The 19,066-nt window shown below is 41.9% G+C and overlaps 1 protein-coding gene across 6 annotated transcripts in view; it reads left to right on the plus strand.

Moving 5' to 3' along the window:
- mypn (myopalladin) overlaps positions 1–19,066 on the plus strand; it is a 53,718-nt gene that overhangs the window by 27,856 nt on the left and 6,796 nt on the right. For 3 of the 6 annotated variants that reach the window (XM_014154274.2, XM_014154272.2, XM_014154276.2), the window contains exons 8-19: positions 802–943; positions 1,234–1,257; positions 2,196–2,312; positions 7,550–8,312; positions 11,893–13,158; positions 13,413–13,560; positions 14,309–14,389; positions 17,086–17,307; positions 17,628–17,777; positions 17,872–17,954; positions 18,542–18,671; positions 18,848–19,055. In XM_014154274.2, coding sequence (XP_014009749.2) covers positions 802–943; positions 1,234–1,257; positions 2,196–2,312; positions 7,550–8,312; positions 11,893–13,158; positions 13,413–13,560; positions 14,309–14,389; positions 17,086–17,307; positions 17,628–17,777; positions 17,872–17,954; positions 18,542–18,671; positions 18,848–19,055 — 3,334 coding nt within the window. Of the gene's footprint in view, positions 1–801; positions 944–1,233; positions 1,258–2,195; positions 2,313–7,549; positions 8,313–10,609; positions 10,711–11,892; positions 13,159–13,412; positions 13,561–14,308; positions 14,390–17,085; positions 17,308–17,627; positions 17,778–17,871; positions 17,955–18,541; positions 18,672–18,847; positions 19,056–19,066 lie in introns of those variants that run through there. The other 3 variants (XM_014154275.2, XM_014154273.2, XM_045700699.1) reach the window with 3 other exon arrangements.

The raw sequence follows: 19,066 nt of genomic DNA on the forward strand, positions 1-19,066 counted from the left end.
CCATAGATTTAAGTCGGCCACCCAGGAACAGTCACTGTCTTCTTGGTAAGCAACTCAAATGTAGATTTGTCCTTGTGTTTTAGGTTATTGTCCTGCTGAAAGGTGAATTCATCTCCCAGTGTCTGGTGGAAAGCAGACTGAACCAGGTTTTCCTCTAGGATTTTGCCTGTGCTTAGCTCCATTCCATTTATTTTTTATCCTGGAAAAACTCCAGAGTCCTTAACGATTACAAGCATACCAATAACATGATGCAGCCACCACTATGCTTCAAAATATAGAGAGTAGTATTCAGTAATGTGTTGTATTGGATTTGCCCCAAACATAACACTTTGTATTCAGGACAAAAAGTGAATGGTTTCCTACATTTTTTTAAGTGTTACTTTAGTGCCTTGTTGAGAACAGAATAGAGCTAGGTAGTCATTCAAAAAGTATTGCACACAGAGGGAATCCATGCAACCTATTATCTGACTTGTTAAGCAAATTTTTACTCCTGAACGTATTTAGGGTTGCCATAACAAAGGGGTTGAATAGTTATTGATTCAATACATTTCAGCTTTTCAATTTTTCTTAATTTGTAAAAATGTTGAAAAATATAATTCTACTTTTACATTATGGTGTATTGTGTGTAGGCCAGTGACCCAAAAAAATCTCAATTGAATCATTTTTAATTTCAGGCTGTAACACAACAAAATGTGGAAAAAGTCAAGGGGTGTGAATAGTTTCTGAACGCACTGTAGTACATTTTAAAGGTTATGTACTTAAGAAATTGTGGATGGATGCCCACTCTACTTGGCCCGTCAGAGTCTGCAGGACCTTTTGGCGTCGGAGAGCCAGCTGGTGGTGCTAGAGTGCCGTGTTAAAGGGGTGCCCTCCCCCAAGGTGGACTGGTACAGAGAAGGAACCATCATAGAGGACTCCCCTGACTTCAGGATCCTGCAGAAGAGTAAGTCCAACTCCTTTACTCCTTTACTATGTTTCAGAATAATGTACATTCATCTTATGATATTTTCTGTGACGTACAACAATTATCTTGTATTAGTTCAATAGTACATTTCCACTGAAATGGAGCAATCTTTGAAATGATTCAACGTAAGCATTCTGAAAACTGTAAAAGTATCTCAAATAAACTTTTAAAGAATCTAAAAAAAAAACTCGTGTTTTTTTAGAAGGCAACATGAGTAGCTCTATGATTTTAAACAATTATATATATATTAGCATTTTCTTATTTTTTAGAGCCTCGATCCATGGCTGAATCAGGTACGTATTATGCAAAGGAGAGACTGTAATGCTACAATTAATATAATTGTAGAATCTTAAGTTGGAGCATATTTCTGCATGGATCAAAGTATTTGGTGTGGTGTGTTACTGAACAGTAAATTGTATTCACAATATACCAGCATTAGATACAATAATACATTTTGAAAACACGACTGGTGCTTTCCTCAGAAAGTCAACATCCTGCTGTAGCCTAAGTGATATTTTCTATGAAACAGTGTACACCATTTCTCTTCCAAGATGTTTACAGTATCTGGCTGGGGCTGTAGCTACTGTAACTCCTCTGAGTAACAGCCAGTTTGCTTCTCCTCCTAAAACTCAACCTTATAAGGAAGCTTACAACCTGTGTCTGTTGAACTAACATGGTCACAGAGCCTTTCAGAGTGTCTGAAACACAGGGAAGTGCTTGTGATTGGAAACATGTAGCTGCTGTGCCACTGGAAAAATTGCTCACTCACAGCATATCACAGGCAGCTGCTGGCACTTTAATTGGGGAGTACGGGCTCATAGTAATGGCTGGAACGGAATAAATGGAATGGTATCCAACACATCAAACACATGGTTTCCAGTGTTTGATTCCATTCCATTGACTCCATTCCAGCCATTATTATGAGTCTTCCTCCCCTCAGCAGCCTCCTGTGCAGCATATGCATTATATGAATGCATATTAGTTCTCTGTGGCTTAGACAGCATATTGAGTAATAGCTATAAATAGAAATTCAGACATATTTTACAATGCAGAGGCTTACTGCCTTGTTTCATTTTCACTGTGCATACTGTATAGGTTAGCTACATAGTACAGCTGCAATGCTGTTATAGTAATTTCTCTGTCCTTTAATCTATGAGTCATGTTGCCTGAACTTCAACAGTGACATTCAGCTGGTGCTACCCTCATCTCCTTCATTTTGTATTCCCTTTAGAGGAAATATGCACTTTGGTTATTGCTGAGGTCTTCCCTGAAGATTCTGGAACATTCACTTGCACTGCAAGCAACAAATATGGAACTGTATCCAGTATTGCTGCACTAAGGGTGAAAGGTAACGTCACTGGCTTACAAACAAGGTTCAGACTTGACAGTTCTATTAATAAGATTGTATTTGGAGACTATGTTTACCGTTTCTAGTGAAAATCTAATCCCCCTTGAACAGTTTGCATCTAAAAAGGGATTACATTTTCCCATACATTTTCCCATTGATTTCCTATAAATAAAATGTTCACTGATCTACACAACCTACTCCACTGAAAAATTATATTAAAAAACCCCCCCAAAAAACAAATAAGTCTTGTTTTTGAAGGTCTTCACACCACTTGCCGTGGCACATCTAAATAAGTTAACCTGTTGGGGCTACAGGTTAGCAATGAACCCCGAGCCGGGATTGCTAACAAGGCTGGAAATTCAAAACATCAAAAATCTAATAATTTCAATTTCTCAAACAATCAACTATTTTACACAATTTAAATGATAAACATCTCCTTAATCTAACCACATTGTTCGATTTTCAAAGAGGCTTTACGGCAAAAGCATAAAGTTAGATTATGTTAGGACAGTACATAGCCACAAAAGTACAAACATCCATTTTCAATTCAAGGTCAGGCGTCACCAAAAGCAGAAACCAGCTTGAATTATGCACTAACTTTTGTCAATCTCCATCAGATGACACTCCTAGGACATTATGTTATACAATACATGCATTTTTTGTTCCATCAAGTTCATATTTATATCCAAAAACAGCATTTTACAGTAGCGTGAAATTCAGATTTTTTTTCTTCTCTGAAATGCTTCCGGTGAACATAACAACATTTTCATACAAAATCCCACAACAATCCATCAGTTTGAAATAGTTGTGGTTTTAATAGTGCTGAGCATTAACCAAAATGTTGGTTATTTTGACCGATGTTGGTTCAATTAATTTAATTCCATTTTGTTCAGGTTTTTTCAGTGAGCTCAATGCACACATTCAGCAGTTTCTCTAGAGATAAATCAGATCAAATCAAATCAAAGTTTATTTGCCACGTTCGCCGAATACAACAGGTATTACAGTGAAATGCTTACTTACAGGCCCTAACCAACAGTGCAAATTTTAAGTAAAAAATAGGTATTAGGTGAACAATAGATAAGTAAAGAAATAAAACAACAGTAAAAAGACAGTGAAAAATAACAGTAGCGAGGCTATATACAGTAGCAAGGCTATATACAGGCACTGGTTAGTCGGGCTAATTGAGGTAGTATATACATGTAGGTATGGTTAAAGTGACTATGCATATATGACAAACAGAGGGTAGCAGCAGTGTAAAAGAGGGGTTGGGGGGGACACAATACAAATAATCCAGGTAGCCATTTGATTACCTGTTCAGGATTCTTATGGCTTGGGGGTAAAAGCTGTTGAGAAGCCTAGACTTGGTGCTCCGGTACCGCTTGCCATGCGGTAGTAGAGAGAACAGTCTATGACTGGGCTGGCTGGAATCTTTGACAATTTTTAGGGCCTTCCTCTGACACCGCCTGGTGTAGAGGTCCTGGATGGCAGGCAGCTTAGCCCCAGTGATGTACTGGGCCGTATGCACTACCCTCTATAGTGCCTTGCGGTCGGAGGCCGAGCAATCAGGATGCTCTCGATGTAGCAGCTGTAGAACCTTTTGAGGATCTGAGGAACCATGCCAAATCTTTTTAGTTTCCTGAGGGGGAATAGGCTTTGTCGTGCCCTCTTCAAGACTGTCTTGGTGTGTTTGGACCATTCTAGTTTGTTGGGGATGTGGACACCAAGGAACTTGAAGCTCTCAACCTGCTCCATTACAGCCCCATCGATGAGAATGGGGGCGTGCTCGGTCCTCCTTTTCCTGTAGTCCACAATCATCTCGTTAGTCTTGGTTATGTTGAGGGATAGGTTGTTATTCTGGCACCACCCGGCCAAGTCTCTGACCTCCTCTCTATAGGCTGTCTCGTCGTTGTCGGTGATCAGGCCTACCACTGTTGTGTCGTCTGCAAACTTAATGATGGTGTTGGAGTCGTGCCCGGCCACGCAGTTGTGGGTGAACAGGGAGTGCAGGAGGGGACTGAGCACGCACCCCGAGGGGCTCCAGTGTTGAGGATCAGAGTGGCAGATGTGTTGCTACCTACCCTCACCACCTGGGGGCGGCCCGTCAGGAAGTCCAGGATCCAGTTACAGAGGGAGGTGTTAGTCTCAGGATCCTTAGCTTAGTGATGAGCTTTGAGGGTATTATGGTATTGAACGCTGAGCTGTAGTCAATGAACAGCATTCTCATGTAGGTTTTCCTTTTGTCCAGGTGGGAAACGGCTGTGTGGAGTGTAATAAAGATTGCATCATCTGTGGATATGTTGGGCGGTATGCCAATTGGAGTGGGTCTAGGGTTTCTGGGATAATGGTGTTGATGTGAGCCATTACCAGCCTTTCAAAGCACTTCATGGCTATGGACCTGAGTGCCACAGGTCTGTAGTCATTTAGGCAGGTTGCCTTAGTGTTCTTGGGCACAGGAACTATGGTGGTCTGGTTGAAACATGTTGGTATTACAGACTCAATCAGGGACATGTTGAAAATATCAGTGAAAACACCTGCCAGTTAGTCAGCACATGCCCGGAGCACACATCCTGGTAATCCGTCTGGCTCCTCGGCCTTGTGAATGTTGACCTGTTTAAAGGTCTTACTCACGTCGGCTACGGAGAGCGTGATCACACAGTTGCCCGGAACAGCTGATGCTCTCATGCATGCCTCAGTGTTGCTTGCCTTGAAGCGAGCATATAAGTGATTTAGCTCATCTGGTAGGCTTGTGTCACTGGGCAGCTCGCAGCTGTGCTTCCCTTTGTTGTCTGTAATAGTTTGCAAGCCCTACCACATAAGACGAGCGTCAGAGCCGGTGTAGTATGATTCAATCTTAGCCCTGTATTGGCGCTTTGCCTGTTTGATGGTTCATCGGAGGACATAGCAAGATTTCTTATAAGCTTCCAGGTTAGAGTCCCGCACCTTGAAAGCAGCAGCCCTACCCTTTAGCTCAGTGCAGATGTTGCCTGTAATCCATGGCTTCTGGTTGGGGTATGTACGTACAGTCACTGTGAGGACGACGTCCTCGATGCACTTATTGATAAAGCCGGTGACTGATGTGGTGTACTCCTCAATGCAATCAGAAGAATCCCGGAACATGTTCTAGTCTGTGATAGCAAAACAGTCCTGTAGTTTAGCATCTGCTTCATCTGACCACTTTTTTATAGACCGAGTCACTGGTGCTTCCTTCTTAAATTTTAGCTGTAAGCAGGAAGCGGAAGGATAGAATTGTGGTCAGATTTACCAAATTGTGGTCAGATTTACCAAATGGAGGGCGAGGGAGAGCTTTGTACACGATCAAACCGAACTGTGCGATATAGTAGGGAGTTGTAGTTTCCAATAGGCCAATATTATACATAGTTTACTGCAGAAAACGCAGTAATGAACTACAATGACCATATTCCATTGCGGGCCTACTTGTGTGGTCGGTGTGTTTCTTTTACGCCTGCTACAGTAGGTTAGTGTGGGGCAGACACAGAGAGAAGAGACCGAAGAATGGGAAGAGACAGAAGAATGCACAATTGAGTGGGATAGAGAGCAGTTGCTTCGCGAGGTATCTCTACCTGAAAATACATGATCTAATTGATTGATAGTTGGTATTCAGCGGTCATAAAAGTATGGTTTACTTTCATGAACTACTAAAATTGTGATTTTGTCAGACAGCATCGGCAGCAGCTCTAAAGAAAAGTGATGATGACTTGGAATGTAATAATAAAGCCATCAAATCAAACAAATGTAATGTACACAACAACTGAAATATTTTATTAAAGTAAAGTAATGTGAATAAATGATTGTCAATAAGTGAAAAGCAGTAATAGGCAGTGACTACCATCACCAAACATTTATTAATTGTTTTATTCTGTGTTACAGCATTCAACCCACATAGGCATTTAATGTTTAAAAAAATATCGTAACCGAAATCAATAACCGTGATTCTTTTTTTATAATAGAACTGAAACCGAACTGACCTCAAAAAGCACTAATTGCTCAGCACTAGGTTTGAATGATTTGAGAACAACTTCCCCTGTCTCTGTAAGGTCCTTCAATTGGATTCTGAATGTCAAACAATGATTCAACCTCAGAGCCACCCATGAGCTTTTAAAGCATGTCTGGGATACATTTTTAGACAGGCATAGATCAGGGGAGGTTAAGAAATAATTTGAAGACACTGAATATCCCTTTGAGTATAGTCAAGTATGGTAATTCATCTGTGGATTGTGTATCATATCACCCAGACACTGCAAAGGTCTGGCTATGGAAACTGGAAAATGGAAACTGCTCAGGGACATCACTATCAGGTTTAGGATTATTTTAAAACAGCCACATAATTCATTGGCTGAGCTGAGAGAAAACTGTGCAAGGATCAACAACATTGCATTCACTCCACATTACTGGCCTGTATGAAAAAGTGAAAAGAAGACAACCTTTTTATAGATATCCACTCCAAATGATCAATTCTGTTTGCAACAAGGCTGTTAAGTAATACTGCAAGACAACATGGGAAAGAAATGAAGTTTTTGGCCTAAATTAAAAACTTTAGGTTTGGGTTAAATCCAATACAACACATTACAGAGTCAAACCCTCTGTACTTTCAAGTATTGTAGTGGGTGTGCTTGTCACTGACAGGGACTGGGGAGTTTGTCAGGATCAAAATAGATAGAAAGGAGCAAAGCCCAGTTAAAAAGTAAGAGGAAGACCTGCCTCAGTCTTCTGAAAACCTAACCCTGGAAAATAGTTTTATTTTTCAGCTGGACAATTACAATGTCTAAGACACACCAGAATGGCTTTTTAAATCGGTGTTAAGTGTTCCGGAGTGGTCCAGTCTCAGTCCTGGGTCCTGACTTAAATCTGCTTGAAAATCAGAGAAAAGGTTTCAATATTGCTGTCCATCAATGATTCCCAACTAAATTTACTGAGCTTCTGCAATTTTGACAAAAACAATGGATAAACGTTGCCCAAAGAGTTGGTAGAATCTTATTCAAAATAATTCACAGGTGAATTTGCTGCCAAAGGTGCTTCCACCAAGTATTAACTCTGGGTTGTGAAGACATACATAATTTTTTTAATGTTCTATAATTTTGTGTTCACTTTGAAAATGTGGTGTAGGTTATGTAGATCAGTAGGAGTTCATTTCAAGGCAACAAAATGTGAAAACTGTGCAAGGGGTGTGTAGACTTTCACTAGGCACTGTACTTATCCTTCTCTCTGTACCTCATTAGGCAATGATAACACCAACAACAACCACGTGAAAACTCCACACAAGTCCACACAAGTCCCAGAGCCCTCTTCATTAGATCTCACTCCCCCCAGTCTAAAGCTTCATGCTGACGTTCCTGTGACCAACAGCATCAAGCCTCACTCCAACACCATCCGCCTGGATCCGCTCAGTTCCAGCACGTTACGACTGGACCCTCTGAGCACCAGTACCCTCCGTCTAGATCCTCTGAGCTCCAGCATGCTGCGCCAGGACCCTGTCAGCATCAGCATGCCCAGCCTGGATCCACTAATCCTGGGCAGCAGCCCCAGGATAGGCACCCGTAGCTCCAGCACATCTTGTCTGGATCCACTATACCTGAGCACCCCTCACCCAGACCTGTCTACTAGCTCCAGCAGGCTACGTCCTGAGCTCAAGAGCAGTGGTGAGGTGCCCAAGACTGACCATGAAGACTCCAGAGCCTTCTCAGTGTTATCAGACCCTGCCGTTGGTCTGAGTCCTAAGGTGGAAGGGACTCCTTTCCATAAACCTGAGCCCCCTCCCCCTGTAAACCTCCCTGATCCCCCCACCTCCTCTTGCCTCAAGCCTGGGGTTCTGGTGAGCCACAATGGGCCCAGGTCCAGCTCCAGGGTAGGCCTCCGTGTGCACTTTAAACTGCCTGAGAATGAGACAGACAACGAGAGTGAAACATCCGATAGCCATTCATATGAAGATATGTCACAGTTGGCCAATAAGGAACCACCTCCAGTCCTGGCCAAGCCCAAACTGTGAGTATTCTAATTAGAGGTTCACAGCAAAGCTTAGATTCATTTTTTTTGCTTGACATTGTCAAATAACTCAAGCATAGATTGGTGACTTTTTTTCTAATTTGTCACACAGAAACTAGAGGCCATGAGTAATTTGTTCAGCAAGAATAGCACCTATTGTCTATAGGTGGTGCTGTTATAAGCAGTCTCACTTAAAACCTCATTATCCGCCGCCCTGTTTGATATAGAGACTTGAAACTGTGTATATAGATGTTTTTCCTCCTGCTGAACAAATGTGCCTCTAGGACCCATAAGGCCCATCAGGATAGATTATCCTTCATCTTGGAAATATTGGAAAACGTTTGAAACACTTATTCTCATGAACCATACGTCCAAATAGCACCAAATTCGGTATGTAGGCCCATGGTACATCTCTTAACTCAGTTTGAGAAAAGCTAGGGTTAAGAGAAGGCTGAGTTATTGATAAATCAGAAAGTCAGATTGTACATGCCCATTTAAATCCTTTTTAAATCCACTTCACAATGCCCTATCAACTTGAAACGTTTTAGGGTCATGATGAACCATTTTAAAGGTGCAATATGCAGAAATCGCTCCATTTCCTGGTTGCTAAAATTCTAATCGTTCCCCTAATTTAAGTTTACAAAACAAGTGTAGAGAATCATTGTACCATCTAAACCAATTTGAAATATCTTTTTAATAACCAAAAATATTGTATTTTCAGCTGTTTGAAGCTGGTGTACAAACCCAAAAGTAAAAGATGCAGGAACAAAGCCTAAGAATGGGAAGCATAGCAATAGTGCACATAGAACAGACCTACCACTTCCTAGACTTGCGGTCAATGAGAATGACAGATCTAAAACACACATTTCTATGTGAATTTGGTTGGTTCACCCAAAATGTTACATATTGCAGCTTTAAGTTTGGCATTGATATCTTAAAAAACAAGGAAACTATTAACAATTCACTTTTTTGACACTAATGCTTAAAATAATTGTAAAAAAATCTTATTCTCATGGACAAAAAGTCATATTTGATGAAAATGTGGTCTTTGTGCTCATCACAATAGTCCTTAAATAGTGAGAAAAGAATGTTGATGCATTCAGACATGGCCACACTATACGCTAATATGCTAAAACATCTGTTTTGGGGAGATGCTGGGTTGTCACATGCAAAATTGCCTTTCGTAGGATACCTGGAGGCATTAATATCTGTTGGGTGATTGGTTGAGGCTTCTTGGGTGCGTGATGTCACTCCGAGCCCTTACCAAAACACAAAACATGGCGGACAGTTTCTCTCACCTCAGATCTTAAACCAGTAGTGACCACTAACTTCAATGACAGTAAACTTCAAATTAAAAGATTAATCTAATATACCTCGCCCCAATAACATTGTCACCAAGGAAAGCTTTTTAGCTAGCTACAGTGTTTGAGTAATAGCAGTCGTTTTCTTGTAAAACTGCTCAGCTAGCTATCAGAATGCTAATTTGCGACGCTAGCTAGCTAATGCGTTAGATTTCATACTAGAGCAATAACTATTGTTCAACAGGACTTTATCTCATGCAAATTAATGTCACGTTTAAATTATGCAGACAAACAATGTGAAATATTGTGATTAGTATATCTGTATGATCACTTATTGTTGCCCTATTATATGGTCTGAACTTAGTGAAGGTGGATCTATTATTCGGTAAAATTAGAAACTGGAAGTCCTGCAACTTGCGCAGTCAGCGTATTTCAGCTGTGAGAGTGTATTGAAGTATTTTGGAAGGCTAATGTGGGGTGTACCAACTGAGATTTAAATCAACGTGGTAATTCTTTCACTGATTGCACATAAAGGAAGATAGTTCCTACATAATAGAGTGCTTGATTTGTTATCCAGCTGATCCTGTGTTCTTTCTGTCATCCGATGAACCCCATGCATTGCTGCTCGCAGCTATATTTCTTAAGTATTTTTCAATTTATTTTGTATCACTTAACTTAAGACAAATCCTAACTTAAGACGAGCCCCAAGACTCAGAGTAACAGCCTCACATGATATGGTGACAACTGTTAAATATCTAGTCAAACAACAAACTATTAGTTTTATCACAATTTTTTCCCAAAATTTGCACCGACAGTTGATTTTATGATGAAAACGCTTTATTCTGAAAGTAATTCTTAAAAGTGTTTGGTATCGTGATGTATTTTTCTATTTACCGTCCTTGTTTTGAAGTGAAGCAAGCAGCTTGAGTTGTGCGAGCTGTATTTAGAACAGTAAACATTAGAGGTGGGAGGGTCTCCTCTTGAGCTCCCTATCTGACCTGCTGTATTCCAGTTTTCATTTGTCTACTGAATACATATATGTGCTTAACTATGTGGAGATTAAAACTACCAAAAACTGAGGATGGACATTTCTTAATGTAAGTGCAATGTTATGGTTTTGTGCATGCTAGAAATCTTTGCACACTGGCATTGTGTTTGTCATTTTTTTGTCGAAAGAAAAAAGTATGTCTGCCACTAAGATGAAGTGTCTTGCGTAGTGTTAATAATTGTTATTGATTCAGTTATTGATAAGTTATTGTCTCCTTTTCACTTTATGTTATCAAAGTGACTGATATTGAATGTAAAACGAATGTAAAAAAATGCTAGGATAATGTTACAATGCAATAAGGTTGCAATGAAATGTTTTCTTATACCAATCATGATACAGCACATTACTGACATTTCCAGTTGCAGAGTGTGTTTAGAGTCTGGATCCTCCTATACCTTAAAAGGGCAGACTACTTCCCCAACCAGCCCCTGAAAGGCACATTGTGGTCATTACTTTTTAGGGAACTGTGTTTAGAGTATTTGTAGTTATTTGGTGACGAACACATTAAGACTTTTGAACAAACATATGATTTTTATTATAGCCTGGTCTCAGGTCTGTTTATACTGTCTTGGCAACTTCTGTGGTTTGGCGTGACAATGACCATAGGAGTTGGCAAGACAGCACAAACCGATCTGGGACCAGGCTAGTTTATTATACACTGAGTATAGCAAACATTAGGAACACCTTCCTAATATTTAGGTGCATCCCCCTTTGCCATCAGAACAGGCACAATTCGTCGGAGCATGGACTCTACAAGGTGTCGAAAGCATTCCATAGGGATGCTGGACCATGTTGACTCCAATGCTTCCCACAGTTATGTCAAGTTGGCTGGATGTCCTTTGGGTGGTGGATCATTCTTGATACACATGGGAAACGGTTGAGTGTGAAAAATCCAGCATCGCTGCAGTTCTTGACACAAACCGCCTGGCACCTACTACCATACCTCGTTGAAAGGCACTTAAATCTTTTGTCTTTCCCATTCAGCCTCTGAATGGCACAGATACACAATCCATTTCTCAAATGGTCTCGCGGCTTAGAAATCCTTCTTTAACCTGTCTCCTCCCCTTTATCTACACTGATTGAAGTGGATTTAACAAGTGACATCAATAAGGGATCATAGCCTTCACATGGATTCACCTGGTTAGTCTATGTCATGGAAAGAAAAAAAGTTGTGTATACTCAGTATGTAAAGTGTTCATGTATTTAACATCTTCCATCTCTGTTTTCTCAGAGACCCTGTCCAGCTGCAGCTTCTACACAACCAGGTGCTTATGGAGCAGCAGCAGACTGACACTGAGCCAACCGGAGCCACCCAGAGCCAACCGGAGGCATCAGCCTGGCCAGCCCGGGAGCAACCCGAGCCCCAGCCCCAGCTCCAGCAAAGCCTACCCCGTTCATCTACCCCCATGCCCCTGCAGTCCACCCACCCCTCACCCATACTGACCATAGCCCCAACACCCTTACTCAACTTCATCCCTGTGACAACACTGAACACTACCCCTGCACCCCAGCTAAACACTAGTCCCCCTGCACCCCTGCTTAACATTGCCTCTGCACCACTACTGAACCCATACGCCACCCAATCTTATTTTCTTTCTTCTTCTTCTTCTTCTTCACCCCTGCTAAACACAAGCCATGTACCACCAATAAACACTACCTCTGCACTGCTACTGAACACAGACCCTCCTGCACCCATTATTGGTACCCTGCCATCCCCTCCTCAACTGAAGACAGCTTCATCTTGTATGAGCTCCCCTCCATCTGCCCCTCTGCTGAGCACTGTTCCTGCACCCTATCTGCATACCAGCCCTGCATCCCCACCCTATATGACCCTGCAAAACACCACCCATTCTTCCCAGCTGAACTTAGCCCCCTTATCCCTGCCTAAAGCTATTCACGTACCCCAGTTTAACACACCTCTCATACCTCCTCTGAACACAGCCCCCAAAGCATCTCTCAGCTCCATCTCTGCAGCTTTCAACAGGGCCCCTACAACCATGCAGAACACCTCCCCCTCCCCCCTTCTCAGAACAACTCATGCCTCCCTCCTCAACCTGGCTCCCACGTCACAGAGCTTCAACTATGCTAGGCCAAAAGAGTTTGTCACTGCCCAGACTCCCCTCTCTCCAGTCAGGAGTCCCTCCCCTACAGAGTCCCCAGTTCCGTTGCTCCACGAGCTGGCTGCCGAGCTCAACTCCTCCAACCCCAACCTGTTCTCTCCACAACCCAGAGTCTTCCCCACCAGAGTCCTCAAGTCACCCACTAGCCCCCCTTCCTTCATGTCCTCCCCCACCTCCCCCACCCTTTTGCCTGCTGCCTACCTAAACTCTGTGTTCACCCTGCCACAGCAGTCACCCCCACAGGCAGCGTCCCCGACCTCCAGCACCTCCACTCCCAGCCCCATCCAGAACCATGTGGCCTTCCTCAGCTCTGTCCTGCCCTCTCTACACACCACACAAGCCACCAACTCTATGGGCCTGCCCAGGAGTGCTCACGGGTAAGACCCTATGATTCCTGAATTCCGGAAACATTCCCAAAGTTCCCAGGTTTTTCTATAAATCCTTGTTGGAGGATTCCTCGAACAGGGAGGGAATAAGCAGGGGCGGAATCCTTCAACTCGGAATCCTGCAACCGGGATTTTGGAAAACTCTGGACCTCATAGACCTCTTACCTTATACTTCAACTCATCATATTACAGTTTTATATATTGTAAAATAAATTTTTTGCTAATACATTTGTTGTGATCCACAGGCCACCTCAAAGCATGCAGAAGAAGTTGCCTACAAGCACTCGTCCTATGTCAGATGTTGACATTCGTAGCAGTCAACAAACCCTCCTCCAGGATATGGAGAAAAAGCTTAGGTTCAATGAAGATTTTATGCGTGGTCATGTACAACAGGTATCGGATATATCCCTTCAATTGTACTGTTATTCCCTAAGGCATAGTCCTCCCATTATAGGGCGGCAGGTAGCTTAGTGGTTAGAGCGTTGGACTAGTAACTGCAAAGGTTGCAAGATCGAATCCCCGAGCTGACAAGGTACAAATCTGTCGTTCTGCCCCTGAACAAGGCAGTTAACCTACTGTTCATTGAAAAATAAGAATTTGTTCTTAACTGACTTGCCTAGTTAAATAAAGGTAAAATAAATAAATAGGGCTAATGACTGAATATGCATCTAAATGAACGAGTACTTGGTTGATGTAGTAATATGGCTTGGAGTGGAACCAACAAAGGAATAGAGTGATCTCAAATAAATAAAGTATCTTTCTTCTACAACTTCTTTTCAACCCGACACATTCCACAAAGTGGAGACGGCATGGCACATTCTCACTTTCTTCCAATTTGCTATTCTGGCATTCGTATTACAGTTCTATTTTGTTCTCCTTTTTACATCGCAAGTGGAGTAAAGTGATACAATGTGAAACGATATGGAAGCAGTTAGAAAATGCATTCATCTAAACCGAGAGATCAAAGCAGTGCATCAGCGATCGTTCCTTTTCCAATCATTCATTTTCCATATTCATTCATCAAGTACGTCTTCCATGTAACAACATGCAGATCATATCAATCACAAATTAGTAGTAGTAATGTGTGTGTCCATGAGTGTGTTTGTGTTGGTGTTCATCAATCATCCCTATCTTCTCATAGAAGCAGACTACTTATGAGGGGAAAACAGCGAGCAGACCCCTCGGACCAAACATTCCTGCCACTGTCTTTAACTATGACGAGGTACAGCGAACATCTCTCCCTTCCAAAAAATCCTTTGCTCAGAACGTTTGGTAACACATTACGTTAAGTTGCTCTTAAACCTGTGCAGAAAGCCTGTATTTACACCAGTAACAACATTAGATTAGCATGTTGATACAGTGCATTCGGTAAGTATTCTTGACCCCTTGACTTTTTCCACATTTTGTGAAGTTACAGCCTTATTCTAAAATGTATTAAATTGGGGGGTTTTTCTTCATCAATTTACACAAAATACCCCATAATGTCAATGCAAAAATATTTTTGGGGAAATGTTTGCAAATGTATTAAAAATCAAAAATGGAAATATCACATTTCCATAAGTAGTCAGACCCTTTATTCAGTACTTTGTTAAAGCACCTTTGGCAGCGATTACAGCATCAATTCTTCTTGGGTATAACGATACAAGCTTGGCACACCTGTATTTGGAGAGTTTCTTCTATTCTTCTTTTCAGATTCTCTCAAACTCTGTCAGGTTGGATGGGGAGCGTTGCTGCACAGCTATTTTCAAGTCTCCAGAGATGTTTGATAGGGTTCAAGTCTGGGATCTGGCTGTGCCACTCAAGGACATTCAGAGACGTGTCCCGAAGCCACTCCTGCATTGTCTTGACTGTGGAGCAGGTTTTCATCAAGGATCGGATTTCTCTGTACTTTGCTCCGTTCATCTAGTCTCCCAGTCCCCCCTGCTGAAAAACATCCCCACAGCACAATGCTGCCACCACCATATTTTCCAACTCCAAGCGGGCTGTCACGTGCTTTTTACTGAGGAGTGGCTTCCGTCTTGCCACTCTACCATAAAGGCCTGATTGGTGGAGTGCTGCAGAGATGGTTGTCCTTCTGGAAGGTTCTCCCATCACCACAGAGGAACTCTGGAGCTCTGTCAGAGTGACCATCAGGTTCTTGGTCACCTCCCTGACCAAGGCCCTTCTCCCCCGATTGTTCAGTTTGACCGGGCGGCCAGCTCTAGGAAGAGTCTTGGTGGTTCCAAACTTCTTCCATCTAAGAATGATGAAGGCCACTGTGTTCTTGGGGACCTTCAATGCTGCAGAGATTTTTTGGGACCCTTCCCCAGATCTGTCCCTCGACACATCCTGTCTCAGAGCTCTACGGACAATTCCTTCGACCTCGTGGCTTGGTTTTGAATTTACCACAGTTGTAGAAACATCTCAAGGATGATCAATGGAAACAGGACGCACCTGAACTCAATTTCGAGTCTCATAGCAAAGGGTCTGAATATTTATGTAAATAAGGTATTTCTGGTATCGATTTTTAACACATTTGCTCAAATTAAAAAAAGAAAAAAGGTGCTTTGTCATCATGGGGTATTGTGTGTAGATTGATGAGAAAAAAAAAATATTTAATCCAATTTAGAATAAGGCTGTAACATAACAATGTGTGGAAAAAGGAATGGGTCTGAATACTTTCTGAATGCACTGTACATAGTACCTCATTAATTGCTTAATAGAATTGAACTGTTTTTTGTAATTACACAAGAGGAATAGGGACTATTCCTTATTCCACTTGCGTAATAACTAAAACCACTCAAGCCCATTACAATTACAAAGCGCTAAAAAATATGATGTATTGTGAGTGTAGTAATTACAGCGTTACTATACAGGTATAACAGCAATGTAATGTAAAGTGTTAGTGAATGTTCAAAACCGTTTTAAGTAGTATGTATGGATGTATACTCATATATCCAAACACTGTAGTTATTTCATCATCGTAATCAGGCACTTTTAAAGTATTTGTTAACTAATATCCATTGCATGAATAAACTGAAGGTATACATATTGACCACACTCATGTAATGTAATGCCCCAAATAGGCTGAGGTATATGACATTCTAAGATTTGAGCAACCTTCAACGTTTCTTTCATTATGAAATGTGCATAAAAACTTTCCTTTCAAATATGACATTTCAACTGATGCCATGGATTCCATCTGTTGTTCCTCTAAAAGTAATTGTGTTGTAATGTTGTCATTTCACTACATTTCAAACACCACTAACATTACCACTTCCGTTATGTTTTCAGTTCCGTTACCTTAGGTCCTCAGGAGAAAAATAAATTACCCAGTGTTTGCAATTCTGAAAAAAAGTTGACGTATCAAGATAGAAATCTACGTATCAACAATAAAAACTGTACAATTTGAATTGTTGGATATTTTTGCCAGGAATGCTTAGCTTGATATTTCAGTCCAAATGTGTTCTCTGTTCTCTGTTTTACCCTCAACTTCTGTTGTATTTTGTGTAGTAGGATCAGTCCAATACCAAGGGAGAGTGATAAGAGGAATGCCACTGCATGATAACTTTTAAGGTTTAAAGCTGCACTCCTCAATCTCTTTTTCTGCCCACAGTGAGCCCAGAATATTTGTCTTTGTAAACTGAGGGCTGGTAAATGTAACTGCCACTTTGGAATCAAAATGCTACTTTTTGAATCAAAACAGATTGACGAGTACATCTTTAACCATGGTTGGGTGTCAATTCCATTTAATTCCACTGAAATTCTAATGCTCTTCATTACTTTTCAATTAGGATAATTCAAATTGGATTGAGTTCAACCCTGCCTTTAACACAATATCCCGATTGATTAGTGGTGATATTGTGCTCTGGGTCTGAATCCTCTGTCAATCTACCCAAGTAAATACTCACCCAAACAGTTTCTGAAATGTCTTTTTAGGAGTACAAAGTGTCCAACTTTGAGCAGAGGCTGTTGAGTGAGATAGAGTTCCGTCTGGAGCGCACGCCAGTCGAGGAGTCAGATGACGAGGTGCAACACGATGAGAGCCCGACAGGGAAGTGCGTCGCGCCCATATTCGACAGGAAGCTGAGGAACTTCAGGGCCATGGAGGGTGTGCCTATGACGTTCTCCTGTAAAGTGGTGGGGATCCCCATACCGAAGGTGAGACAGCACGTCTATGGTCTCTAAATATGTTATCACCCAGACTGTTTTTTTTTTTAGCATCCGAAGTACCTTACAGTACAGTGAGTACAAAGGTTCTTTTAGTATGTGATCCCATCAGAAATTGAACCCACAACCTTAGTGTTGCGCTATCAACACTCTTACCAACTGAGCCACACAGGACCACACAGACTGTCAATGTTTTATTTGCCAATGCCAGGCAAATAAAAAAAGTTGGATCATATTTGGGGGTCGCCCGGGATCTGGACATATACTCAACGTTTGTTAGTAATCTCCCTGTCTCTTCAACACCATTTCAGGTCTACTGGTTCAAGGATGGCAAGCAGATCTTGAGGAAAAATGATCATTATAAGAAGATAAGAGAGGGGGACGGAACCTGTGTCCTACACATAGAGGTCACCAATAACGATGATGACGGCAACTACACTGTCATGGCAGCTAACCCCCAGGTAACCTAACCACCTGTAATTGTTTCACTCTTAATCACCTTTCTTACCCCTTCACTAAATCTGATTGGTTGATTAATGAATGAATGCTCACCAGGGACGAATCAGCTGCTCTGGTCATTTGATCATCCAAACGGGTCCTCTCCGAAACCGAATGACACCTATGATTCACTCTCAGAGGTGAGCAGGACTGACTGAGTGTGCATTGGGATCTGCAGAGGTAAGAAGAACCCTCTTTAGGTTGGAGAGCCAGCATGATTGCAGCTCTTACTGTTTTGTGGAGGCTACTTACAGTAAGATCCCAGATGTACATATTGCCCAAACTACTGTTGAACAGCCCTCATAGCAACCATAAACCAATATACCGTTAAACCAATCAGAGAAAAATACATTGTTTTATCTCTATGATAGCAACATTAATCTCATGCATCGTTGTATGGGCTCCCGAGTGGCGCAGCGGTCTAAGGCACTGCATCTCAGTGCTAGAGGCATCGCTATAGACCCTGTTTCAATTCTAGGCTGTATCACAACTGGCCTTGATTGGGAGTCCCATAGGGCGGCACACAACTGGTCTAGCATCATCAGGGTTAGGGTTTGGCCAGGGTAGGCCATTGTAAATAAGAATTTGTTCTTAACTGACTTGCCTAGTTAAATAAAAAATCATAATAAAATTAGCGAAAGCGATTAGCGATTGCAGATGACAATATATCTCAGCAACACCAGGGCCAATATACATGTACTGTAACATGTTCAGCACATCCCTACAGGGTTCGGGCCCGCATACAGGAAGTGGAAGAGGGTGAACCAACCCAGGAGCGCTTCTTCCGACCTCACTTCCTCCAGGCTCCAGGGGACATGGTGGCTCATGAGGGCAGAGTCTGTAGATTAGACTGCAAGGTATATCATCTCTGGATTAAATAACCATGGACTTGTAAATAAGCAATGGGCATTTAATACATTTTAGAATGACTATTAAAAAAAATCATTGCTATAAATCAGTTAGCATAGCCTTTGAAGATAGATAGGACTGGATACATCTCACAAGAAGCGTTGTGTGTTTCTCTGTTTTCCAGGTGAGTGGCCTACCAAACCCAGAGCTGATGTGGCTGATCAACGGGAGGCCCATCTACCCAGACTTCTACCACCGGATGCTGGTGAGGGAGAACGGCATCCATTCCCTTGTCATAGACCCTCTAAAACAGGACGACGCTGGGACATACACCTGCATCGCCAGCAACAAAGCAGGACAGAGCTCCTTCGGTCTGGAGTTAAGAGTTGTGGGTAAGAGTTCT

Source organism: Salmo salar, chromosome ssa18 (assembly GCF_905237065.1).
Source record: "Salmo salar chromosome ssa18, Ssal_v3.1, whole genome shotgun sequence".
Lineage (NCBI taxonomy): Eukaryota > Metazoa > Chordata > Actinopteri > Salmoniformes > Salmonidae > Salmo > Salmo salar.